The sequence below is a fragment of the Prionailurus bengalensis genome, chromosome C1 (assembly GCF_016509475.1).
Source record: "Prionailurus bengalensis isolate Pbe53 chromosome C1, Fcat_Pben_1.1_paternal_pri, whole genome shotgun sequence".
Classification (NCBI taxonomy): Eukaryota; Metazoa; Chordata; class Mammalia; order Carnivora; family Felidae; genus Prionailurus; species Prionailurus bengalensis.
Window position 1 is genome coordinate 161,938,439 of NC_057345.1, and position 22,176 is coordinate 161,960,614.

The window sequence follows — 22,176 nt, forward strand, 5'->3', positions numbered from 1 at the left end:
AAAATGAAGATAATACTATCCAGGTTATGATGATTGGGAATAGCATACTAAATGTCCAGTACAATGACAACTCATTATAGGTGCTCAATAAGCTATATTAATATTTTTTAAAAGTGGAATATTTAGAAGAGTAATTTTCAATTTTCCACCCTTAAAAAACCAGAGTCCCACTATTATATGTTTTTTTTTTCTTTGAAAAAGTCATTTATATTGACTTACAGGGCTTCTGCTATCATATTTGCTCCTTACAACAAATTTCAAAAGCTAAATAAAATGAGTCTAGTAATGTTGAGAGTACTCTTTTCCCAAATAACGCACCAATGACAACTTGCTAATGGATAGAAAAGTGAGTGAGGAGAAGTGGTACAGGTCCCTGTGGCTAAAAATGACTGCCCTAAATCAAGCTGATAGTCTCTCTGACTTCAGTTAACATGTCTTCAGCCAGCAGCAAACTGCTAGAAGAGGTGGCTTTCAGCCTGACCATGAAAAAGAAAAATACACTGAAACACAGAAAATCTAACAATATCATAGAACAGCAGTTCAAGAATGCTCTTTTGTTCTAGGACATCAAGAACATATCTAATACCTTACAAAAATCTTTCTCAAAGTGGGAAAATAAATAAGCAATTGGCACTTAAAGGATTAAGCTTAATTTTTTTCCTTAAGATTTCAGTTACATAAAGGTCTTATTCCCCATGATGCTTAATAAAATAAATAACCGTATTATAAAACGGATTTTACATAATGTCAATAATAATGTCAATAATCTTAAGTAGCCTTTGGTAGAGATTATAGCATCCCCAGGGATACTCAATCCTGATGTGTATGTCAGGGCCACACACTCTGAATTTTTAGGAGTGTTTTTAAAAAATTTAGTTTAAAAAATTTTTTAAATTTGGTCCCATCTTTTGCCTTTTTAACTGTATCTAGTTTTATCAATTTCTCCTCCATTGCTACATGTCATGTTATCTTTTAGCGCTCATAATATATTGGCATTGTGTACTGTGTATCCTTTAGGAACTGATCAAAACTAGGGATATTTACAATGTAAATCAAACTTGTGATGAATTGGATTAGTTTCTACATCATAAAACCATTGCTGTGAATACTATATGAAAAAATTTTTTCCTTAATTTATGGCAATTAAAATGATTCCTAAAAATAGAGACAAAACTCTTTTCAAAAAATAAGTTATTATCTACTAAACTATAAAAATATTTGGATAGAATATTCAGCTTTAATGTAAACTGTTTAAGTTTTGAGATGCCTGGTTTTGGAAAATATGCAACCTGGATTTGGTTGAAATCTTTAAGTCAAAGTATCTCACCAGTCGTCCAAAATGGACAATAATTTTTTGAAGTAATTCTTTAAATATAATTATAAGAATTATACTTTGGCATATTTCCAGAAAATTAAAAATTTTTAAATTTCAAATGGTGCCTATGTGTTTGAAAATCAGAATTAGTTTCTTCTTTTTTAAAGTTGTGTTTTGAACGGAACCCTAATGTATTTCAGAACGCGATGCGAGCGACGATGGAGCACCATGCTGACAAAGGTGTTTACCCTCCTGTTCAAGTCCACGTCACACTGGGTAACGAGGATTTGACTGTGAAGGTAAATGCTCCCTGGCATTGTTTTGTTTGTTTCGTTGATGTACAGGCATGCACATAATTTCTTGAAGACGTAATTTATTCTTAGAAAGAGATCTTATCTCTAATAGCTAATAAGCACGTTGCTTCATTTATCTGGCAGATTATGGAATTATCCCTTGAGTCTCTTTCTATTCTGGTCTGTAATCCAGATGATGCAAGTAAAAATAAATCCTGAAAACACAGTTTAGCAGTCATCATGAATATCTACTTTGATAAAATATATATATTTTTTAGAATTTAACATTTATTTATTTTTAAGAGAGAGAGAGAGAGAGAGAGAGAGAGAGCATGAACAGGGGAGGGTCAGAGAAAGAGGGAGACACAGAATCTGAAACAGGCTCCAGGCTCTGAGCTGTCAGCACAGAGCCCGACGCAGGGCTCGAACCCACAGACCGCGAGATCATGACCTGAGCTGAAGTCGGACCCTTAACCGACTGAGCCACCCAGGCGCCCCTACTTGGATAAAATATTTGAGTGTTCGCAGTGTTACATAGATAGCATATAACTTTTCATTTTTAAGTAACATTTTTCAATCTACTTTTACATCATTTCATTTGATTCTTGTAACGGCTCTTTAACATAGGAGCACAGGTAATTTTATTGTCAGTTTTACAGGTGAGGAAACTAAGACACAGTGATTAGCTCATAATTAATTACCCAACTAATAAATGTAACAGGACATGAAGTCAGGCTCTCTGACCCCAGAGAGCCTTCTTTAGATAGTTTAGTTTCTTAGAGTATGAATATGCTCTTTTTTAAATAATCCTTTTAAATTTTGTTTTAAAGTAATAAATGCAAAGAGTATAAAAATCAAATATATTAGTTCCTGGCCATTTGTAGGCCACTACTCAGAGATAATCTTTTAGTTATTTTTTCTGGGATTTACTGATGTATTTTTAGTAGTATTCTGATATCGCTATTTCTGAAATTTAAAAATTTTCAACAGCAAATACTAGCTTTCAGTTATGATAGCTTAGGAATTAGCTCTTGTAGAGCACCTCCCCTCCCCAACACAGCCTTAGTTGCTATTTTCCCAGTTTTAAGTTCATACATGAAATTCTGGATTGAAAATAATCATCTTGAAGAATTTTGAAGGCATCTACTGTTACTTTTTTAAAAAGTGTATAATTCAGTGGTTTTTAGAATACAAAGTTGTGCTACCATACCACTAATTTCAGAACATTTTCATCACTCCCAAGAAAAACCTCAATACCCATTAGCAGTCACTCCCCAACTTCTCCTACTGCCCAGTCTTTGGCAGCCACTAATCTACTTTCTGTAAATGGATTTCCCCATTTTGGACATTTCATAAAAATGGAATTATACAATATGTGATCTTTAATGACTGACTTCTGCCACTTACTGTAATGTTATAGCATGTATTAGTTCTTCATTCCTTTTTGTGGTTGAATAATACTGTTATCCATTTTGTTTTATCCATTCATCAAGTTGATGGACATCTGGGTTTGTGTTGTGAGAAGACTTTGATAACTCGTTCAATCTCTTTATTTATTATCAGTCTATTCAGATTCTGTATTTCTTCCCGAGGTAGTTTCGATACTTTAGGCCTTTCTAAGAATTTGTCCATTTCACCTAGGTTGTTTAATTTGTTGGCATAGAATTATTCATAGTATTTCCTCATAATCCTTTTTATTTTTGTAGGATTGGTAGTAATGTCCCCACTTTCATTCTTGACTTCATCAATTTGAGTTCTCCCTTTTTTCTTGGTCAGTCTTGCTAAAAGCTTGTCAATTTTGTTAATCTTTCCAAAAAAACAAAACTTTTGTTGAGTTTTTGCCATTGTTTTTCTATACTTTATTTCATTAATTTCTACTCTCATGTTTGTTATTTCTTTCTTTTCCTTGCTTTTGAGTTATTTTGCTTTTTTTTAGTTCTTTTTTGTTTTTTGTTTTTTTTGTTTTGTGTTTGCTTTTTTTAATTTCTTTTTTTTTTTTTTTTTTTTAATTTTTTTCAACGTTTATTTATTTTTGGGACAGAGAGAGACAGAGCATGAACGGGGGAGGGGCAGAGAGAGAGGGAGACACAGAATCGGAAACAGGCTCCAGGCTCCGAGCCATCAGCCCAGAGCCCGACGCGGGGCTCGAACTCACGGACCGCGAGATCGTGACCTGGCTGAAGTCGGACACTTAACAGACTGCGCCACCCAGGCGCCCCTTTTTTAATTTCTTAAGGTGGATTTTAGGTTATTGATTTGAGACCTTTTATAGCTATACATTTTCCTCTAAGTACTGCTTTCTTTCTATCCCATAAGTTTTTTGTTTTATTTTATTTTTTTAACATTTATTCATTTTTGAAAGGCAGAGAGAGAGAGAGCATGAGCAGGGGAGGGGTGCAGAGAGAAAGGGAGACACAGGATCTGAAGCAGGCTCCAGGCTCTGAGCTGTCAGCACAGAGCCTGACATGGGGCTCAAACTCACAAACTGTGAGATCATGACCTGAGCTGAAGTCAGATGGCTTAACCAACTAGCCACCCAGGCGCCCCATATCCCATAAGTTTTTTATGGTGTGTTTTCATTTTTATTCATCTCAAAGTATTTTCTAATTTCTCTTGTGATTTCTTCTTTGACCCATTGTTTCTTTAGGAGTATGTTGTTTAATTTATATATATTTGTTAATTCCCACATTTTGTTCTGTTATTGACATCTAATTTCATTCCATTGTGGTTAGCAATACAGTTTGTATGATTTCAGTCCTTTAACATTTATTGAGACTTGTTTTATGGCTAACATATTGTCTATCCTGGGAAGTGTTTCATGTGTACTTTTGAGAAAATGTGTATTCTGCTATTGTTGGATAGAGTGTTCTATAGATAGTTGTTAGGCCTAATTGGTTTATAATGTTACTCAAATCTTCTATTTTCTTGTTGATCCGCTATCTAGTTGTCATATCTGTTATTGAAAGTGGGGTATTAAAGTCTCCAACTACTATGGTTGACTTGTCTATTTCTCCTTTCAATTCTGTCAGTTTCTGCTTTATGCATTTTGGAGCTCTGAGGTTAAGTGTATATATGTTTATGATTTTATATCTTCTTGATGTATTCATCTTTTATCATTGTAAAATGTCCATCTTGGTCTCTGATAATAATTTTTGTCTTAAAGTGTATTTTTATCTGATATTAGTATAACCACTCCAGCTTTCTTTTGGTTTCTGTTTCCGTAGCGTATCTTTTTCCAAGATTTTCCTTTTAGCCTATTTGTGTCTTTGAATCTAAAGTGTGTCTCTTCTAGACAACATATGGTTAGATTATGCTTTTTTTTTAATCCAGCCAGCCAGTGTCCATCTTTTAATTGGAGTGTTCAAGTCAGTTACATTTAACATAATTATTGTTAATATAGAATTTATGTTTGCCATTTTGTCATTTGTTTTGTATATATCTTATGTCTCTTTGATTTTTTATTTCGGTATTACTGATGCCTTTTTTTGTTCAAATGATACTTTCTGGTGTACCATTTTAATTTCCTTCTTGTTTCTTTTTATATTTCTTTGAGTTATTTTCTTGGTGTTGTCCCAGGATTACAATTAATATAGTGATTTATTTATAACAATTCAGGTTCAATTCAGATTAATACCAACTTAATTTCAATAGTATAGACATACTTTGTTCCTGTATAGGTCCATTCCTTCCCCCTCTCCATCCTCTGTACTGTTATTGTCATAAAACATATGTTTTTATACATTGTGTGTTCATCTACACAGATTTATAATTATTCCTTTCTGAAATTGTCTTTTAAATAAGGTAGGAGAAAACAGTTACATGCAAAAAATACACACATACTATCTTTTATATTTACCTATGTAATTCTTTTTCCTGGTGCTCTTTATTTCTTCATGTGGATTTTAGTTATTGTCTAATGTTCTTTCATTTCAGGCTAAAGGAATCTCTTTAGTATTTCTTTATAGAGCAGGTCTACCAGTGATGAACTCTCTCAGTTTTTGCTTACTTGAGAATGTCTTAGTTTCTCTTTCATTTTTGAAGAACAGTTTAGCTAAATATAGGATTTTTTGGTTAATACTTTTTTTTCAGCACTTTAAATATGTTAATCTTGCTGCCTCTGGTGTCCCCAGTTTCTGATGAGAAATCAGTTGTTAATCTTTTTAGGATCTTTTGTATGTGATGAATCACTTCTCTTGCTGCTTTCAAGATTCTTCTTGGTTTTTGACAGTTTTATTATGATTTGTCCAGGTATGGATCTATTTGAGTTCATTATACTTGGCATTTGATGAACATCATCTTTTTTTTTTTTTTTAAGTTTATTTACTTTCAGAGAGTGAGAGAGCAAAAGCATGAGTGGGTAGGGACAGAGAGAGAAGGAGAGAGAGAATCCCAAGCAAGCTCCATGTTGACAGTGCAAAGCCTGTTGTGGGGCTCGATCCCACAAACCATGAGACCATGACCTGAGCCAAAATCAAGAGTTGGACGCTCAACTGACTGAGCCACCCAGGCACCTTGATGAAAATCATCATTTTAATCAAAATTGGGAAGTATTTTGCCTTCATTTCTTAAGATGTTCTTTCTGCTCCCTCTTCCATCTCCTCTTATGCTGGGATTTCCGGTACATCGTGGTACACTTGATAGGGTCATACAGGTCTCTGGTCTCTGACACATTTTTTTTTTCTTCTTCTTTTTTTTTTTTTTTTTCCATTTTTCTTTTTTTTTTTTTTTCTTTCTGTTTCTCAGACTGGATAATTTCAATTGAGTTATCTTCACTATCACTGATTCTTTTTTCCACATGTTCCAGTCTGCTGTTGAGCTCTTGTGAATTTTTCATTTCAGTTATAATATACTTCTCACTCTTGAATTTCAGTTTGGTTCTCTTACATAATTTATATATATTTTTTATTGCTGTTCTCTATTTGGGGAGATATCATCCTCTAACTTTAGTACTTTTAAAATGGTTTCCTTTAGTTCTTTCAAAATATTTAAAATAGCTGACTTAAAGTCATTAGTTTCCTCAGATATAGTGTCTCTTGATTCCGTTTTTTCCCCTGTGCATGGGCCATACATTTTTCTTTGCATCTCTTGTAATTTCTATTGAAAATTAGACATTCAAAATAACATAATGTGACAACTCTGAAGATCACATACTTACCCTCTCCCAAAGATTGGTTGTTTTGTTTGTTTAGTGACTGTTTAAACTATTTCTGTAAAGTCTTTATTCTGTAATGTGTATGGCCACATATACTTGGTTAGCTTAGTGATCAACTTATGATTGGACTGAGAGTTCCTTAAATACCTGCTATCTTCCACTCTTTGTAAAGGGGCTCTGTGTGTATGTTGGGGCACACTTTCGACACTCAACCCAGCAGTTGACAACTTCAAATTAACCTTTAGGTCCTGCTTATACAGAACCTCAAGGTCACTCAGAGATGAAACCTTTCCTGAACGTGAACATAGCCCTGCACATAAGCATGACCTTCTAGATTCCCAGGATATCCCTGAGCTTTTGTAAGCCCCTAAAAACATCTCATTCCCTAGCTTTTCCTATTAAGGTTTTTAGTTAATTTATTGTTTGCCTTAACTGTTGTACACTGCTTTAGGCAAACTTCAGGTTAATCAATTATCTCTAATTGTTTTTGACATATTTCTGAGGATCAGGGGTGGGTGTATACAAGACATTTTGCACTGGGGAGCTCAAAATCAGGCCAAAGAAAGATAGCCTTCCCAGTGGCTGCCAGGATGCCAGTTTCACTCTGATTGGATGTTACTGATGGGAGTGGAGATGGGGGTGGGAATAAGCCAAGTTAAAACACCACAGAGTCCACTGGTTTTGTTTTGCCTAAGTGTTCCCTAAATTGCTGCAAACCTTTGGTTAATTTCTGGAGTTCTGAACAAATTTGATTCTGACAGTATTTGCCTTTTTCTTGGTGCTTTCATGGATGAGAGACTCCTTTTTCTACAATTTTTGCTGATGTCCCTCTTGCTATTCTTTTTGAGAAGACTTTTGCTTATTCCATTTCCTGTTCCTTCATACAGGCCCAGTTTTAGATGTCAGGCTTTATTGTTTTGTTTGTTTTAACTGAAGCTTTTAAGATCTTTTCTTCAGCTCTGTTCTGAAATTTCATAATGATGTGACTTGGTGTGGGTTTTTTCTTACTCGTTGGTCCGGGCCCTTAGAATTTCCATTGTGTCCTTGGCACTTTCTTCCCTACTGCTTCACTTTTTGATAGTCTTATTTGGAGGATGCTGGTCTTCATGAATTGATCTCTGATTTTCCTTATCCTTTTCTCCTGCTTTTTATCTCTTTAAACTTTTCATTCTACTCTGTGAGATGTCCTTGACTTTGAATTTCCAACTCTTCTATTGAATTTTCATTTCCATGATCTTATTGTAAATTTCCAGGAACTCTTTATTTTTTATTATTCCTTTTTTAGAGCATTCTGTTTCAGTTTTATCTTCTATTATCACTCTGAGGGTAGTAATAATAGCTGTATTTTTTTTTTAAATTAGTATGCCGGGCGCCTGGGTGGCTCAGTCGCTTGAGTGTCCAACTTCGGCTCAGGTCATGATCTCACTATTCATGGGTTTGAGCCCTGCATCAGGCTCTATGCTGACAGCTCAGAGCCTGGAGCCTGATTTGGTGTCTCCCTCTTTCTCTGCTCCCACCCCACTCGTGCTCTGTATCTGTCTCTCTTTCAAAAATAAATAAACATTAAAAAAAATTTTTTTTAATTAGTATACCTTAACTCTCTACACTTTTCCCTCTGAATTTCTTTTTTCTGTTTATCTCTCTTGGCTGTTCATTTAAAAAGAGTGAGACACAAATAAATATATGGCAAATACCATCTGTGTGCTAAAAATGTAATGGGAATGCATCACTTTTTTTCAGCCCAGATGCTAAAGTATGTCTATTTTTTGGTTGTGTGTCAGCTATTTGCTCATTAAGGTTTACTTGATTCAAAGTAAGTCCCACATGTCTTCTGCTTTGGGGCCTCAGTTGTGCTACAGTATCGTCTTTCTCATACCTTTTTCTGTTTCTCTTTCATGTGTTTTTCCATGTTGGTCTGTAGCTGTTTTCTTTCACTTGTGGTCATCCATCACAGCATAGATCAAGATTCACTGAGGTCTTAGACACTTAGCAGAGATTTGTCCTGTGCTGGTGGACAGGCTCTGTTTGGGGAATCTGTCTCTTTGGTGTAAAGAAAGCTTTATAATGACCTGGCAGTTCCATTCCTAGGTATATACGCCAAAGGACTGAGAACAGATACTCAAGCTAAAACTTAAACAAGAAGGTTCATAGCAGCATTATTCATAATAGCCAAAAACTGGAAATGGCCCAGATGTCCATCAACTAAAAAACAGATCAACAAAATGTGATATAGCCACATAATGGAATATTATTGGGCCATAAAAGGAATGAAGTATTGGTATCTGCTGCAACATGGCTGCTACAACACTGGAAAGATGACACTAAGTAAAAGAAACCAATCACAAAAAACACATACAATTCTATATATGTGAAATGTCCAAAGTGGGCAAATGTATAAAGACAAGAAATAGACTAGTGTTTTCTTAGGAGTGTGATCAGTAAAGAGTCCAGGATTTCTTTTTGAAGTAATGAAAATAATCTAAAATTTGTGGTGATGGTTGTACATATTTGTGACTGTATTAAAAACCATTCAGCTTTTACATTTTACATAGGTGAATTTTATGGCATGTGAATTATTTCAATAAACTTTTTTTTTTTTAAAGAAAGGCTCATAAGGGTCTTGAACAGACTGTTCTAGAGGTCTCTAAAAACTCTACCCATATTAGGCATAGTCACTTGACTGCACCTGCTCCTGTTATCTCTACTCCTATTAAATGCTTGCTTTAATTTTCTTCAGTAGAGTTTTCATCCCTATCACTAATACTAGATTTTCAGGCTCAAGGTCTGCTTTTAACATATTTATACAGATATGTAGAGAGAAAAATAATGCTGAATGATATGTATTAAAAAGTCAACAGGATGGCTTAAAGTTGAGTTTTTATATAGTCTTTTTTTTTTAATGTTTATTTATTTTGAGAGAGAGAGAGAGAGCAGGGGAGGGGCAGAGAGAGAGAGAGAGAGAATCCCAGGCAGGCTCTGCGCTGTCATTGCAGAGGCCGGTGTGTGACTCAGTCTCATGAACTGAGCCAAAATTAAGAGGCAGGTTCCTGAGTGAGCCCCCCAGGTGCCCCTATATAGTCTTTAACCCATTCTTTTAGCTTATTCAAATTTTTGACATTTTTCACCTTTTTTCTCTGCTAAGAATCCTGAGACAATTTTTTTTTTCCAGCATTCGAATGGAGCTGCTCTTTCAGATTTGATGTTTATGCTGTATTCAGTAAATAACATAAATGTTACAGCCACATCTTTTAAATTAAAATGTAAATGTCTTGGTTCATACCCTGTTGGTAATTTTACAAACTTGACATTGATAAGCTCTTGAGTAAGAAACTTCAGGAGCTCTGGGTGAGTTTAGGGTTAATAAATCTCTTTCCTTTAGAGCTGTCATCAAGTTAGTAGTGGTTCATTTCCCTTGGACCTGAAATTCACGTGAATTAGCCCAGGGAGGCCAGTGTTATTGGAAACAGGAAGTTAGGGATAGTAACTCTTGGTTAGATGACATTGAGATGTGGTGATTTCACACACTAAAGAGAAAACTTTAAACATAATTGCCAGACTTCTCTTTCTAAGCCTTTTTGTTGACGTTACTCTACACCATGATCTCTTTCATAATCTCTTGATATTTCCTTTATGTAGGTTTGTTCCCATGATTCTAGATTTTTTTTCTTCAAATTATCTTAATCAGAAAATTTTTAATTTTCACATCTTTCTCAATATATTTGTTGTCAGTCTTCCATTCTTAAATATGTACTGACCAACCGTCTGCCCTTCTCTACTATTAATTCCTCCATCCCTTTTTCCACAGAACTCAAATACTCTGGTGTAATGTCATTTGGTACAATTCTCTTGGAAACTCTTTTGACCACTTTAAAAATCTGCTGGTTCCAGTTTATTATGTTTTTGGCTGCAAAACAAAAAGGGGTTACCTTTCTCAGTTTTTAACTACATTCCTATGGCTTAATTTACCCCCTTCACCTCTAATAAGATGACACTTCTCAAAGTCACCTCTGTCATTTATGCTCAGCTCTCTGCTTTTCTAATACTGGCCTCTGGCTAGAAATCACTTCTTGTTTCCTACAAGATTGCTATAATCTGTCTGGCCAAAGGTTAAGGAAAACCAGGAAGTATTTATTGAAGTCTACCTTTTAATCGTAATATCTATTCTAATATATTTAGTTAATATTTATGGAACACCCACGCTTCTTATTCATGTTACCAGCAAACGTGCGGCAGAGCATTAAAGAATGAATAATTAACAAATTGATGGATCTCAGAAAATACTCAGAACTCTTTATTAATCTTACTAAAATAAATCTCATCACTGGGCTTTGAATTCAAAGCCAAGAACAATTTCAAGCACGTGTACATACAGGTTCTGATTAAAGTCTTTATATATTTTTGCCTTATATTGTAATTTTCTAATTGTAGATATATCAAAGGCAAGCCATCAAATGGTATTTCAAAGCAGATTTTTATTTTAAAAATTAAAATATCTATGTAACTTTTATTATGAAAGTAGTATATATACATACTGTAAAGATATTTAAAGATCATATAAAAACTCAACTATAAGCCGTCTAGCCTATTGACTTTTTTTTTAATAACGTGCTTTTAAACTTATTTGTGACCAAGTCTTTACTTTTATTTTTTTTACTTTTTTTAAGTATCTCTGTACCCAGCATGGGGCTCCAACTCACGACCCTGAGATCAAGAGTCAGGATGCTTTACCAACTAAGCCAGCCAGACATCCCTAGCCTAGTGACTTTTTAACCATTCAGCATTATCTCTCTGTCTGTCTATCTATTCATTTGTTCATTCATTCATATACACACATATGTTAAAGCAGATTTGTTTATGACAACTGTATAATGTCATAGATAGTAAAATCAATTTAGATTTTGTGACAAAAGAAAATAACTGTAATAGATGAGAATGTAAACTATAAATAGGAAATAAGGCCATGTTAACTATGAAGGAAACAGAATGAAATAGTCTGTAAATAAATTACTAAATTCCACCTACCGTATGATTTGAGTTGAGAAATGACATTAGAACAATATAAAGACCAGTATACTTTAAAAACTCACCAGAAAGCTGTCTGGGGTTCTGTGCAGCTGAACAATGTCTTGTGGACCTCTTTCATGCCAGTATATACAGTTCTACATTATACGTAATGGCTCAATAGTATTCTATTTTAGAATGTGCATTAGTTTACTTAAATAGTCCTCTATTAAGATTGTAATCCACTTAGCGGAGCCTTCGATAGCTCAGTTGGTAGAGCGGAGGACTGTAGATTGTAATCCACTTTTAGCTATTCTGCATAGTGCTGTGATGGATATCCTCATACATACTTTGCATACTTCTAGGGAAAGCACTGTTGGGTCAAAGTGTACATGCATTTTGAATCTGATTGTCAAACCACCCACCAGAAAGGATTAACAAATTTATTGTTACATCCAAGATAGACTTAGTTTATGCCCCATTCTGTTCCCACTGTACTGTTTGTGTGTGACTTGAGTAAATATACAGAGCCACAGCATTGACTCTATATTGTGATGGAGTTTGTTATGTGTTAGAATTGTCCATACTGGAGGAGTTGTATGAAGTCTACCAGTGAGGAAACTGCTTACACTCGTAACTTGGATTGCATGGTACTCGTTTTTTAAAAGCAGTATTCTCCAGCCAGCAGTTGTGTGTTGGTGTTTTGCTGTTTATGGGACTTGGTCATAGGGCATGATCCTTTCTCACCATAGATGAGTGACCGAGGAGGTGGTGTTCCTTTGAGGAAAATTGACAGACTCTTCAACTACATGTACTCAACTGCACCCCGGCCTCGTGTTGAGACATCTCGAGCAGTGCCCCTGGTATGTGATCAAGAAATAGTGAAGTACAAAAAAGAAAAAGAAAAGAAAGAATGAAGTGTGTTTTTGTGAATTGCCAAAAAAATAAAATAAGTACCAAATAAATGACCAAATAAATCAGGTAAGCACTTGTGTAGGGTACCCCTAAGGAAGAAAGGAAGCTAATAGAAAAACACTTTCCTCTAAATTTAAACAGCCTTTGGCTGGTTTCTTCTTTTGATTGAAAAGAGCACAAGACATGGGGCGCCTGGGTGGTTTGGTCAGTTGAGCGTCTGACTTCGGCTCAGGTCATGATCTCACAGTTCGTGAGTTCGAGCCCAACGTCAGGCTTGTGCTAACAGCTCAGAGCCTGGAGACTGCTTCGGATTCTGTGTCTCCCTCTCTCTGTCTGCCCCTCCCCTGCTCACTCTGTGTCTCTTTCTCTCAAAAGTAAATTTTAAAACATTAAAAAATTTTTTTAATTTTTTATTTATTAAAAAAAAATTTTTTAATGTTTATTTATTATTGAGAGACAGAGAGAGATAGAGCATGAGCATGGGAGGGGCAGAGAGAGGAGGAGACAGAATCCAAAGCAGGCTTCAGGCTCTGAGCTGTCAGCACAAGCCCAACATGGGGCTCGAACTCACAAACCGCAAGATCATGACCTGAGCTGATTGGACGCTCAGCCAACTGAGCCACCCAGGTACCCCAAAAAAAATTTTTTTAAGAGAAAAGAGCACAAGACAAAGTATTGTTTTACAGTTCTCGTTGCCTCACTTGATAGTGATGTGTCAGTAGTGTTCATGTGGTTAACCATGTTTTGATACACCATGTCTAATGTGAAGACTAAATTACTGGTTTTACTAGCATTTGGCCAACACTGATTTAATCTTCAGTGTTGATTTCTTTTTCCTCAAGTACTGATAATTAGAAAGAACTCATATTCTAGACTCAGAAAAAAGACTAGAGGCTGATCATCTAATCACCAGCCTGGAAAAGGCTCAAATTATTTTTGTTGTGATGGTAGTTTTTATTGATCTCAGCTACCTATTTTCAGATATAATGTGATCGGCTTTTGAACTGGTTCCATCCTTGTCCTCTAACCCCTAGAAAAGCACTTTGCCAAATCTCTGACCTGTAACTCTGGAAGAGCTGTTCTGGGCTTTAAAACTTCTCTGACATATGCATTGGGGTTATGCAGTAACATGATGACATACAGTACCAGATGGATCTATTTTAGGTTCTTTCTAAGAAGTTCCTAGAAGGACTTTATTCTAACAGTTTTACTTGTTACACAGCACATATTCTGTCATTACAACTGTAATATAGTTCATGTTCTTACCATACTTTTAAAATGATTACTCCAGGGATGTGCTTCTCAAATTGAGATACATGTGCATCCATGTGCCAACAGGCAGACGTGGTCAAATAATAAACAGGAGCATCTTCTTAGATTCTTAGCTATACCACTTTGTAATAACTATTGTAGAATTTTTATGAAGAGTGGCATAGAATACCAGTCCAGACTCTGGATCAAAACTGTCTGATTCCCTTCCCCACTCCACTCTATCCTGGCTGTATAGCTTTGAGAAAATTATTGAACTTTTAATGCTGTAGTTTTCCTAACTTTAAAAATCAAGTTATTGTGAGGATTGAGTTAATATACGTAGAATTGCTTTTTATGGTGCCTGGCATGTAGTAAATGCCGTATAAGTGTTTGTTATTTAGGATGCAACACTTGCGTGAATTTTTAAGAAAACAAGAGGTGTGGCGTGGCACAGGCTTCTCTGTACATCGACATAGACTTACCAAGGCTAAGACCACCATTAGGCTCTTACAGAGCTTCCCTCCTCGTGTCACAGCCACTTTGTAAGTAGACCCAGTAAGCCAGCACTGGGACAGCTGGAGAAGTGCTGCTTGACATCCACGGGTGTGACCATCTCGTCTACCTGGTTACTGAGTGCTTCCTCCATGTGGACACCTGGTGGGCATCTGCATGGACAGAATATCTTCACAGTGGAAGCCCGTTCAGAGACAACCATCCACATTTCTCTCTTCCAGACCTTCTTCTCATTAGTTACCCAGTTTTGTTCTAAGTCCCTGACCGGCCAGCCAGCTTCCTTGCCACTGCCTGTGAGTCCCTGTAGTTGCAGAACTCCCAGCTCTGCCCGCTGGTAGGATTCACTTCACGCCCACCTTTCAGGCCTGCCTCTGAGAAGGGTCGTAGCGAAAGGGCAGTCCACTTTGGCTGGTGCTGGCAAACATGTAGGTCGTGGGTGCACCAGGCCCATGGTGTTCTCTTTCCCTGTTAACTGTTTATAGGGGAAGCCCTGTGAGTCCCTGTGTGTGGTTGAGGTAGAGGCAGGTGATCAAGTAGATCAGGTACCACGGGATCCTGAGCCACATGGCTTGTGCAGTTTCCTAGAGGCTATTTCTGGGACCATTTAATGCATCAGTCAGGGTCCCAACCAAGGAACGAAATAGCTCATTCAAATTATAATGCAAGGAAGGCATATTGACAAACAAATTACAGAGCTATGGGCAGGGGTAGTATAGGGATCCAGGGCTGGCAGCATAGAGCTGTTCCCAGCCTGAATCAAAGGGAGAAGGAGAAGTTGGCAGAACCCAGAAGAAGAGACAGTAACAGAGCAGCTGCTTACACTCAGTGGTCCAGCCCCAAGGGAAGCAACTCAGCAGGAAGAAAGCAGAGGAATAAATATCCTGACTTGACTCCCCCTGAACTCCTACAGACTTCCCTATTGGCTGGACCCACTGGAAGCAGAGGGCAGGGGGATCCACTGATATAATCCTCCCGGGGCAAGGAGTGATGTGGAGAATGGGTTGTTGATTTGGAGGGATAAACAGAAACTCTGGTTGGAAAAGTCAAGTAATAAATGGTAGAGTTAGGTAAAGCCAGAGCCTGCATTTGTTAATAGCATTCTGATTCCCGAATCCACAGAAACTCTTAACTGAAGTGTTAACATGGAATATCATCAAACATCTGACTTGGTGATAAAAACTGTTTTTACATTTGTCCAAATGTTTTGCTTTGCATTAAAGAATCGGTAGGATTTATTCAGGTAAAGAAGGCCATTCCAGATACTGGGAACAGGATGAACAAAGACACAGAAGTGAAAACTAACATTTGTTTGAGGAACTTAAGAGCAGGAGATTTGGCTCAGCTGGACTGGAAGGTGGGAGGCAGAGACCTGGTCTGATCAGGTCTTGAAAGCTCTTTTTAGAAGCTTGAATTTTATCTCAAGGGGATGGCGGATGGGTAGGGCGTGGTGTTAGCGGTGATGTGCTTTGTAGGTTTTTAAGCAGGGAAGTGACTTGTCAGTGCGTAGGAAAGTGGACCTATTATTGATCTATCCAGGTTCAGAACACAGGCTGGAAATTCATGGTATGAAGTCAAAAGATGTATGTATCTCTGAGGCTGCAACAAAGCTTTTTCTACTCTTGCTCCTAAGAGAAAGAACATGTTTTATGTGATATTGCCGAAAGCAATACCGGGATACTGTAGAGCATGGCAGCGAAGAAAAGCAATGTGCTGTTCTAGATCTACAGGAGTCATTCTACAGAAAAAAGAATGAGTTTTAAATGACCAGCGGGGAGTCATCTAATGTAGTACCCAACTAGGCTTCCGTCTGATCAGTATTAGTAGTTAGGTATTAATGATCTCTTACATGCAGGCTCTTGATAGCCATGGGATACTCAGAAGCATTTATTTTAACTAGAAAAGTATTTTACTGTGTGGCTTTCTGAATAGAATTTCATTTTTCTCATCAAACAGGCTGGTTTTGGTTATGGATTGCCCATATCACGTCTTTATGCCCAGTACTTCCAAGGAGACCTAAAGCTATATTCTCTAGAGGGTTATGGGACAGATGCAGTTATCTACATTAAGGTAATAACATAGTCTTTTTGATTTAATAATACTTCTTTTGGTTATGAGAAAAGATGCCAATATGTAGCTTTAATGAAATTTTCTTTTACCTCATTGCTATTAAAATATAAGAATGTGGTTTTTATGTAGGATCTCATCTATATTCACAAATGATCTCTTTGACTATGGGAAAAGACACACTCTAATCTGAAATGATCAGGACTATGGTTGTTAGAAAAAAAGTCAGGTTGAAGTGGGGAATCATATACCTCCTCACGCCGGTCAGAGTGGCTAAAATGAACAAATCAGGAGACTATAGATGCTGGAGAGGATGTGGAGAAATGGGAACCCTCTTGCACTGTTGGTGGGAATGCAAACTGATGCAGCCACTCTGGAAAACAGTGTGGAGGTTCCTCAAAAACTTAAAAAAAGATCTACCCTATGACCCAGCAACAGCACTGCTAGGAATTTACCCAAGGGATACAGGAGTGCTGATGCATAGAGGCACTTGTACCCCAATGTTTATAGCAGCACTTTCAACAATAACCAAATTATGGAAACAGCCTAAATGTCCATCAGCTGATGAATGGATAAAGAAATTGTGGTTTATATACACAATGGAATATGACTTGGCAATGAAAAAAGAATGAAATATGGCCTTTTGTAGCAACGTGGATGGAACTGGAGAGTGTTATGCTAAGTGAAATAAGCCATACAGAGAAAGACAGATACCATATGTTTTCAGTCTTATGTGGATCCTGAGAAACTTAACAGAAGGCCATGGGGGAGGGGAAGGGGAAAAAAAAAAGTTAGAGAGGGAGGGAGCCAAACCATAAGAGACTCTTAAAAACTGAGAAGAAACTGAGGGTTGATGGGGGGTGGGAGGGAGGGGAAAGTGGGTAATGGGCATTGAGGAGGGCACCTGTTGGGATGAGCGCTGGGTGTTGTATGGAAATCAATTTGACAATAAATTTCATATTAAAAAAATGAAGTGGGGAATCATAAAAAGTTATATATCATAGAAGTTTAATTTTAATATAAAACACATGAATGGACATTGATCCACCAATCTTTTTTTGATGTACTGCCATGGTCTTTTCTTTGAATAGGAGTCTGCAGATTCAAGTTTCAGTAGTCTTTCTTGCAGAAGCTATACTTATAATGCATTGTTTTGATTTCTTTAAACAAAGAAACAATCAAGTGCATAATCCTTTCTTATTTATATGTAGTCCCTTACAGATGTCTTCTGACTCGGATTTGATGGCAGTTTTTATGTGACTTTCGTTCATAAGTCTTTCCAAAGCATTCATCTTAGTTTTCAAACAACCTGCCCCCACCCTTGTTTTGCATTTTGTTTAAGCAGTACTTGTTTAGTACTTGATTACATTATGTAATTACAATGATAGAAGTGCCTAACAGATTTGGGAACAAGCACAGGTGATTCTTGGTAAGCATATAGCTCACCTTGTGGGAGCACAAGCAGTTAGCCTACTGGCCTGTGATGTTCCATGTGTTTATGCAAAGATCAGCATATTTTACAGGGTTAGAGAGTACTGAGCCCCATCAGCCCACTGGTACCTCATATAGTGACTCAAGTTTCTTGGTCTGGCCACTAGATGGCACCTATTTTATAGGAAATGCTGAAGACTGTATATTGGAAAAACTAAATTTATCTGAAAAGGTTAAATTCTTCCAAGATAATAATTTTTTTTTTCAAACCAGCTCAATTGTGAGTAACTTTAAAAGGGCGGCATGAAAGTAACATTTTTATTAGCAAATGTAACATTTTTGATCTAGCCTACAGACGAATAAGGGGTTCTGGCAGTTCTGGCATATTTAAAGAGAATATATAGGTGAAAGGTTTTTAATTCCACTTTGGAAAAAAATAGAAGACAGGAATCTTATAAAATCATTAAAATCAGTGTCAAAGACCTTCCTTACCATTATCGGAAAGAGATTTCCTGTTCAATATTTGCTGCATCTTAATACCTGTGGCTTAACGTTGAATTCCTGCTAAAATATCTTAACTTGAAGAAGATCAGGAAAAACATAGTCTATCTCAGATTCCACTGATTTACAGGAAACTGAAATAGAACAGTGAATTAATGGTGATGGTATGTTGGAAACATGGAATTATGCACAATGCAGAAATCCCATGTGCCATAACAAATTGGTGGCTTTAATGGTAGGAGAAGAAACACAGGATCAAACCCAAGGCCAAGAATTTTTCAAGCAAAAGCCAAGACGCCTTAGACATAGTTTTGTATTTATCGAGAATCTTTTTAGGATGGCTGCTGAAAAAAATAGTATTTCTTCTAACAAATAATTGAAATAGAGTTCATTAAATGATTGTATAATTATATGTTAAGGTACATATGTCAATTTTTATGCTTTTACACTTAACTGATTTTTTCAGTTAACCAAGGTCTGGGTCGTGTTTTTATAAGAGGCATCTCCTTTCCCTGTGTAAAATTTCAATCCAGCAGCTTCCAGGCTGGCTGGACAATTACTGCAAACAAAACAGTAAAGCAATATGCACACCCAGCAGCGCAATAGACTTAGTAAATAACGTGTTTCAAATATGTACACTGTTTCATAATGTACATACATTGCTGTTAATGATTAGTAAAATACGAATCCAATAAAGTACTGTTTAATTCGTAATGACCTTTTTGCCATTGTATATTTTCTCAAATAGTGGATTCTAAAAACAAAGCGCCAGACTCTTAAGTCTTGCTCTTTCTTTCAGGCTCTGTCAACAGACTCGATAGAAAGACTCCCCGTGTATAACAAAGCTGCCTGGAAGCACTACAACACCAACCACGAGGCTGATGACTGGTGCGTCCCTAGCAGAGAACCAAAAGACATGACAACATTTCGCAGTGCCTAGATCCGTTCGGGACACCTGGAAAATCCAAATGTGGCTTCTGTATTAAATTTGGAAGGGATGATGTTCAGAACCACATTATACCAAATACGTCATGTGTTATTTTCAGAATTAACTATTTGGGTAGAATAGATGGAAAGTGAATTCCATTTATGTCCGTCAAGGCTACTAAAGGATGAAATCGTACCTATTTTACACTTATATTTTCACAGTTAATTGAGCATATTTTTAAACACCTGTAGTTTTGGTCAACTTTTCTCTTTATGGTAGACTTCAGAAGCACGGAAGTCTTTGGGTTTCTACGGAAAGCTGTGTGTGTGTGTGTGTGTGTGTGTGTGTGTGTGTTTCAAAGAACTTTTCGTTCATGTCTGCTAGAAACATTTTCTTCATAATACTGATGAGCTAGTTAGCCATCCTTCTGTTTTGGAGTTGTGCCATCCTTCATTAGTGTGTAATGACAGCTGTAATAAGACAGTCTTCAGATGTACCAGTGACTGACTCTAAGTGAAGCAGAAAACAGTTGCCGTGTTAGTGAAGCAGCAGCCACCTTTCAGCCTCTACCTGCACTGTCTTCATTCTGAAGGTGATTTATCATTTTTTAGTTTCATTGCAAGGGATTGTAATAAGTTCCCTGTGAAGCTAAGCCAAGATTGTAGGCAGTCTCCCCTGAATGTGCTTCTTGTGATTAATGCAGGGGGAAATTTTTATACTAAAAACAAACTAGCAGCTGCTAAAATTCTAGAAAAGAAATTGAGGGCAAAGCAGTGAGTCCCCAAAATTGAACTATAGATTATCGTGATTATCTGGGGGAACTTTTGAGACAGAGAGCTTTTCTGGGTTCTACTCCAGACATACAGAATCAGACTGTCTGTGGCTGGAGCCCAGGAATCACAATCTTTAAAATGCTTCCCAGATGACTCTGATGCCTCACCCAGTTAGGAAACCACTCTTTTAAAGTGAGTGACCATACCACATTTCCTAAAGTAACAGAGATCTTTAGGTTTTGATTCTCACTTACTGAAAGGTCAGACTTCTAGACTCCAGGAAAAGACCAGCACTCTCAGGCCTGGTGCAATTAAAAGCACAATTAAAGCTGGAGATAAATTGACTGTGTGAGAACAGTCAAGTAACCAAAGGATCAGAACCATAAATGGACAAGTATTGACAAAGAACATATATTTTATAAGAAATGTTTAGATTCTCTTGTCAGGAAAACTTCAGCTAGGGCTTAGTAACAATTCTTTGCATTCATATGGTAATTTGTAGTTTACCAGTACTTTGCTAGATTATGATAACTCTGTTGGGCCTTAAAACAGTTACAGAGCTGGTGGTATCATCCTTGATTGGAGACTCAGAGGGTGGTCCAAAGTTGCACAGAATGGGAGGCAGGGCCTGAGCTCTACCCGCTGACCACTGTCAGCCGCCAAGTCTGGGAGACCATGAAGTTAGAGGACCTTGTGAGTCATACCTCATCATGTAAGGTGACAGGGAAATATAGTGAAAATAAATTTAAGGTAAGATTTTAAATGTTTAAAGAACAGCTTTACTACTTAAACGTGGGGAACTTACATTGGGTGGAAACACCTCACTTTCAAAAGGATTAAATTAGTTTAACAATTCTATACACATTTGTAAACTGGAAGGGATGTAATAGGGCAGTTAGTCCAGGATCCTCACTTGAGAGGTGATAGTCCTGAGACTTGTGGTGTGTGGTTTGCCCAGGGGTTCTTAGCTAATTCGACCAAATGTTGGAAAAAGAGATCTTTTACCTAATCTATATTGTTCCTTAATTATGGATTTTGTGAAAAGTAATAGGATATGCTAGTGGATGATTTATATTAGTTAAAAGTGTTATAACTTTTTAGCTTTAAATTACACCTTTTTTGTAATGATGAAATATTTTAGAATTCTTTGAATCAAAATACTCTTTCCTAAATAAGACATTTGTACAACTGACATAAACTTGATGTTTTACTTGTAAAACACTTTCTCTCCCCCCACCCAAAATTAAAGGAAAAGTGAAATGTTTTCCTTTAACTTCTTTTTAAGGTATAACAACTTTTTTACCTTGTTATGTGGTAATGGACAAAAGATTACATACAAAAATATTTGGGGGCTAGCATTCGCCTCGATAGTTTCAAATCATTGTGCTCCTTGAAAAGTTTTTAGATTCTTAGGCTGTTTCGTCCACCAGCATTTAATGTGATGCCATGTAGCCATAAAAATATACTGAAGGATTAGCAGTGGATACTAAGTGATTTTTATAATCTGGGCATTTAATGAATGTGCCAACATTTTTTAGGAAGAATCGCAAAAATATCCTCCCTATACTTAAATTACTGGCTGGCTTTAGATGTCTTCATACTTAATAGTGATCACTTTCTTGCACTGAAGTTTTTACATGAAGATGTTTAAGTGGAAGTCTACCATATTATTTTATAAAATGTTTTGTGTGTGACAATAAACTGAAAACATGAATTAACTCTTATTTTGAAAATTAATTGGGTCAATTTAGGTTTTCAAAAATATACTTTTTAAATTAGAATCTCTTCCATCATCAGGTGTCGACGTTCTATAAGCGTTCAAAATGTGGCTAGGTGGCTTACACCCAAGTCTCACTATCTTCAGTAGAGGAGATTTTTGGAACTTGATCTCCAATGTGTGTATTCTAATGGAGAAAGCAAAAGGTAGAATTTGTGGTTTGAGTTATCCTAGATTTTCACTGTCCAAACATCCACAGAAGACTGACTACATTAGTGAAGATCTTCTGTTGTGTGAGTTTTGAAAGGTTATATTAATGTGC

General features: G+C 36.7%; 1 protein-coding gene across 2 annotated transcripts in view; it reads left to right on the plus strand.

The window, feature by feature from the left end:
* PDK1 (pyruvate dehydrogenase kinase 1) overlaps positions 1 to 21,855 on the plus strand; it is a 33,900-nt gene extending 12,045 nt beyond the window's left edge. The window contains exons 8-11 of one of the 2 annotated variants that reach the window (XM_043577054.1): positions 1,516 to 1,614; positions 12,514 to 12,624; positions 16,394 to 16,507; positions 19,236 to 21,855. In XM_043577054.1, coding sequence (XP_043432989.1) covers positions 1,516 to 1,614; positions 12,514 to 12,624; positions 16,394 to 16,507; positions 19,236 to 19,376 — 465 coding nt within the window. In that variant the 3' untranslated portion in view covers positions 19,377 to 21,855. The remainder of the gene's footprint in view (positions 1 to 1,515; positions 1,615 to 12,513; positions 12,625 to 16,393; positions 16,508 to 19,235) is intronic. The other variant, XM_043577055.1, reaches the window with a different exon arrangement.
* The last annotated feature ends 321 nt before the right edge of the window (positions 21,856 to 22,176 follow it).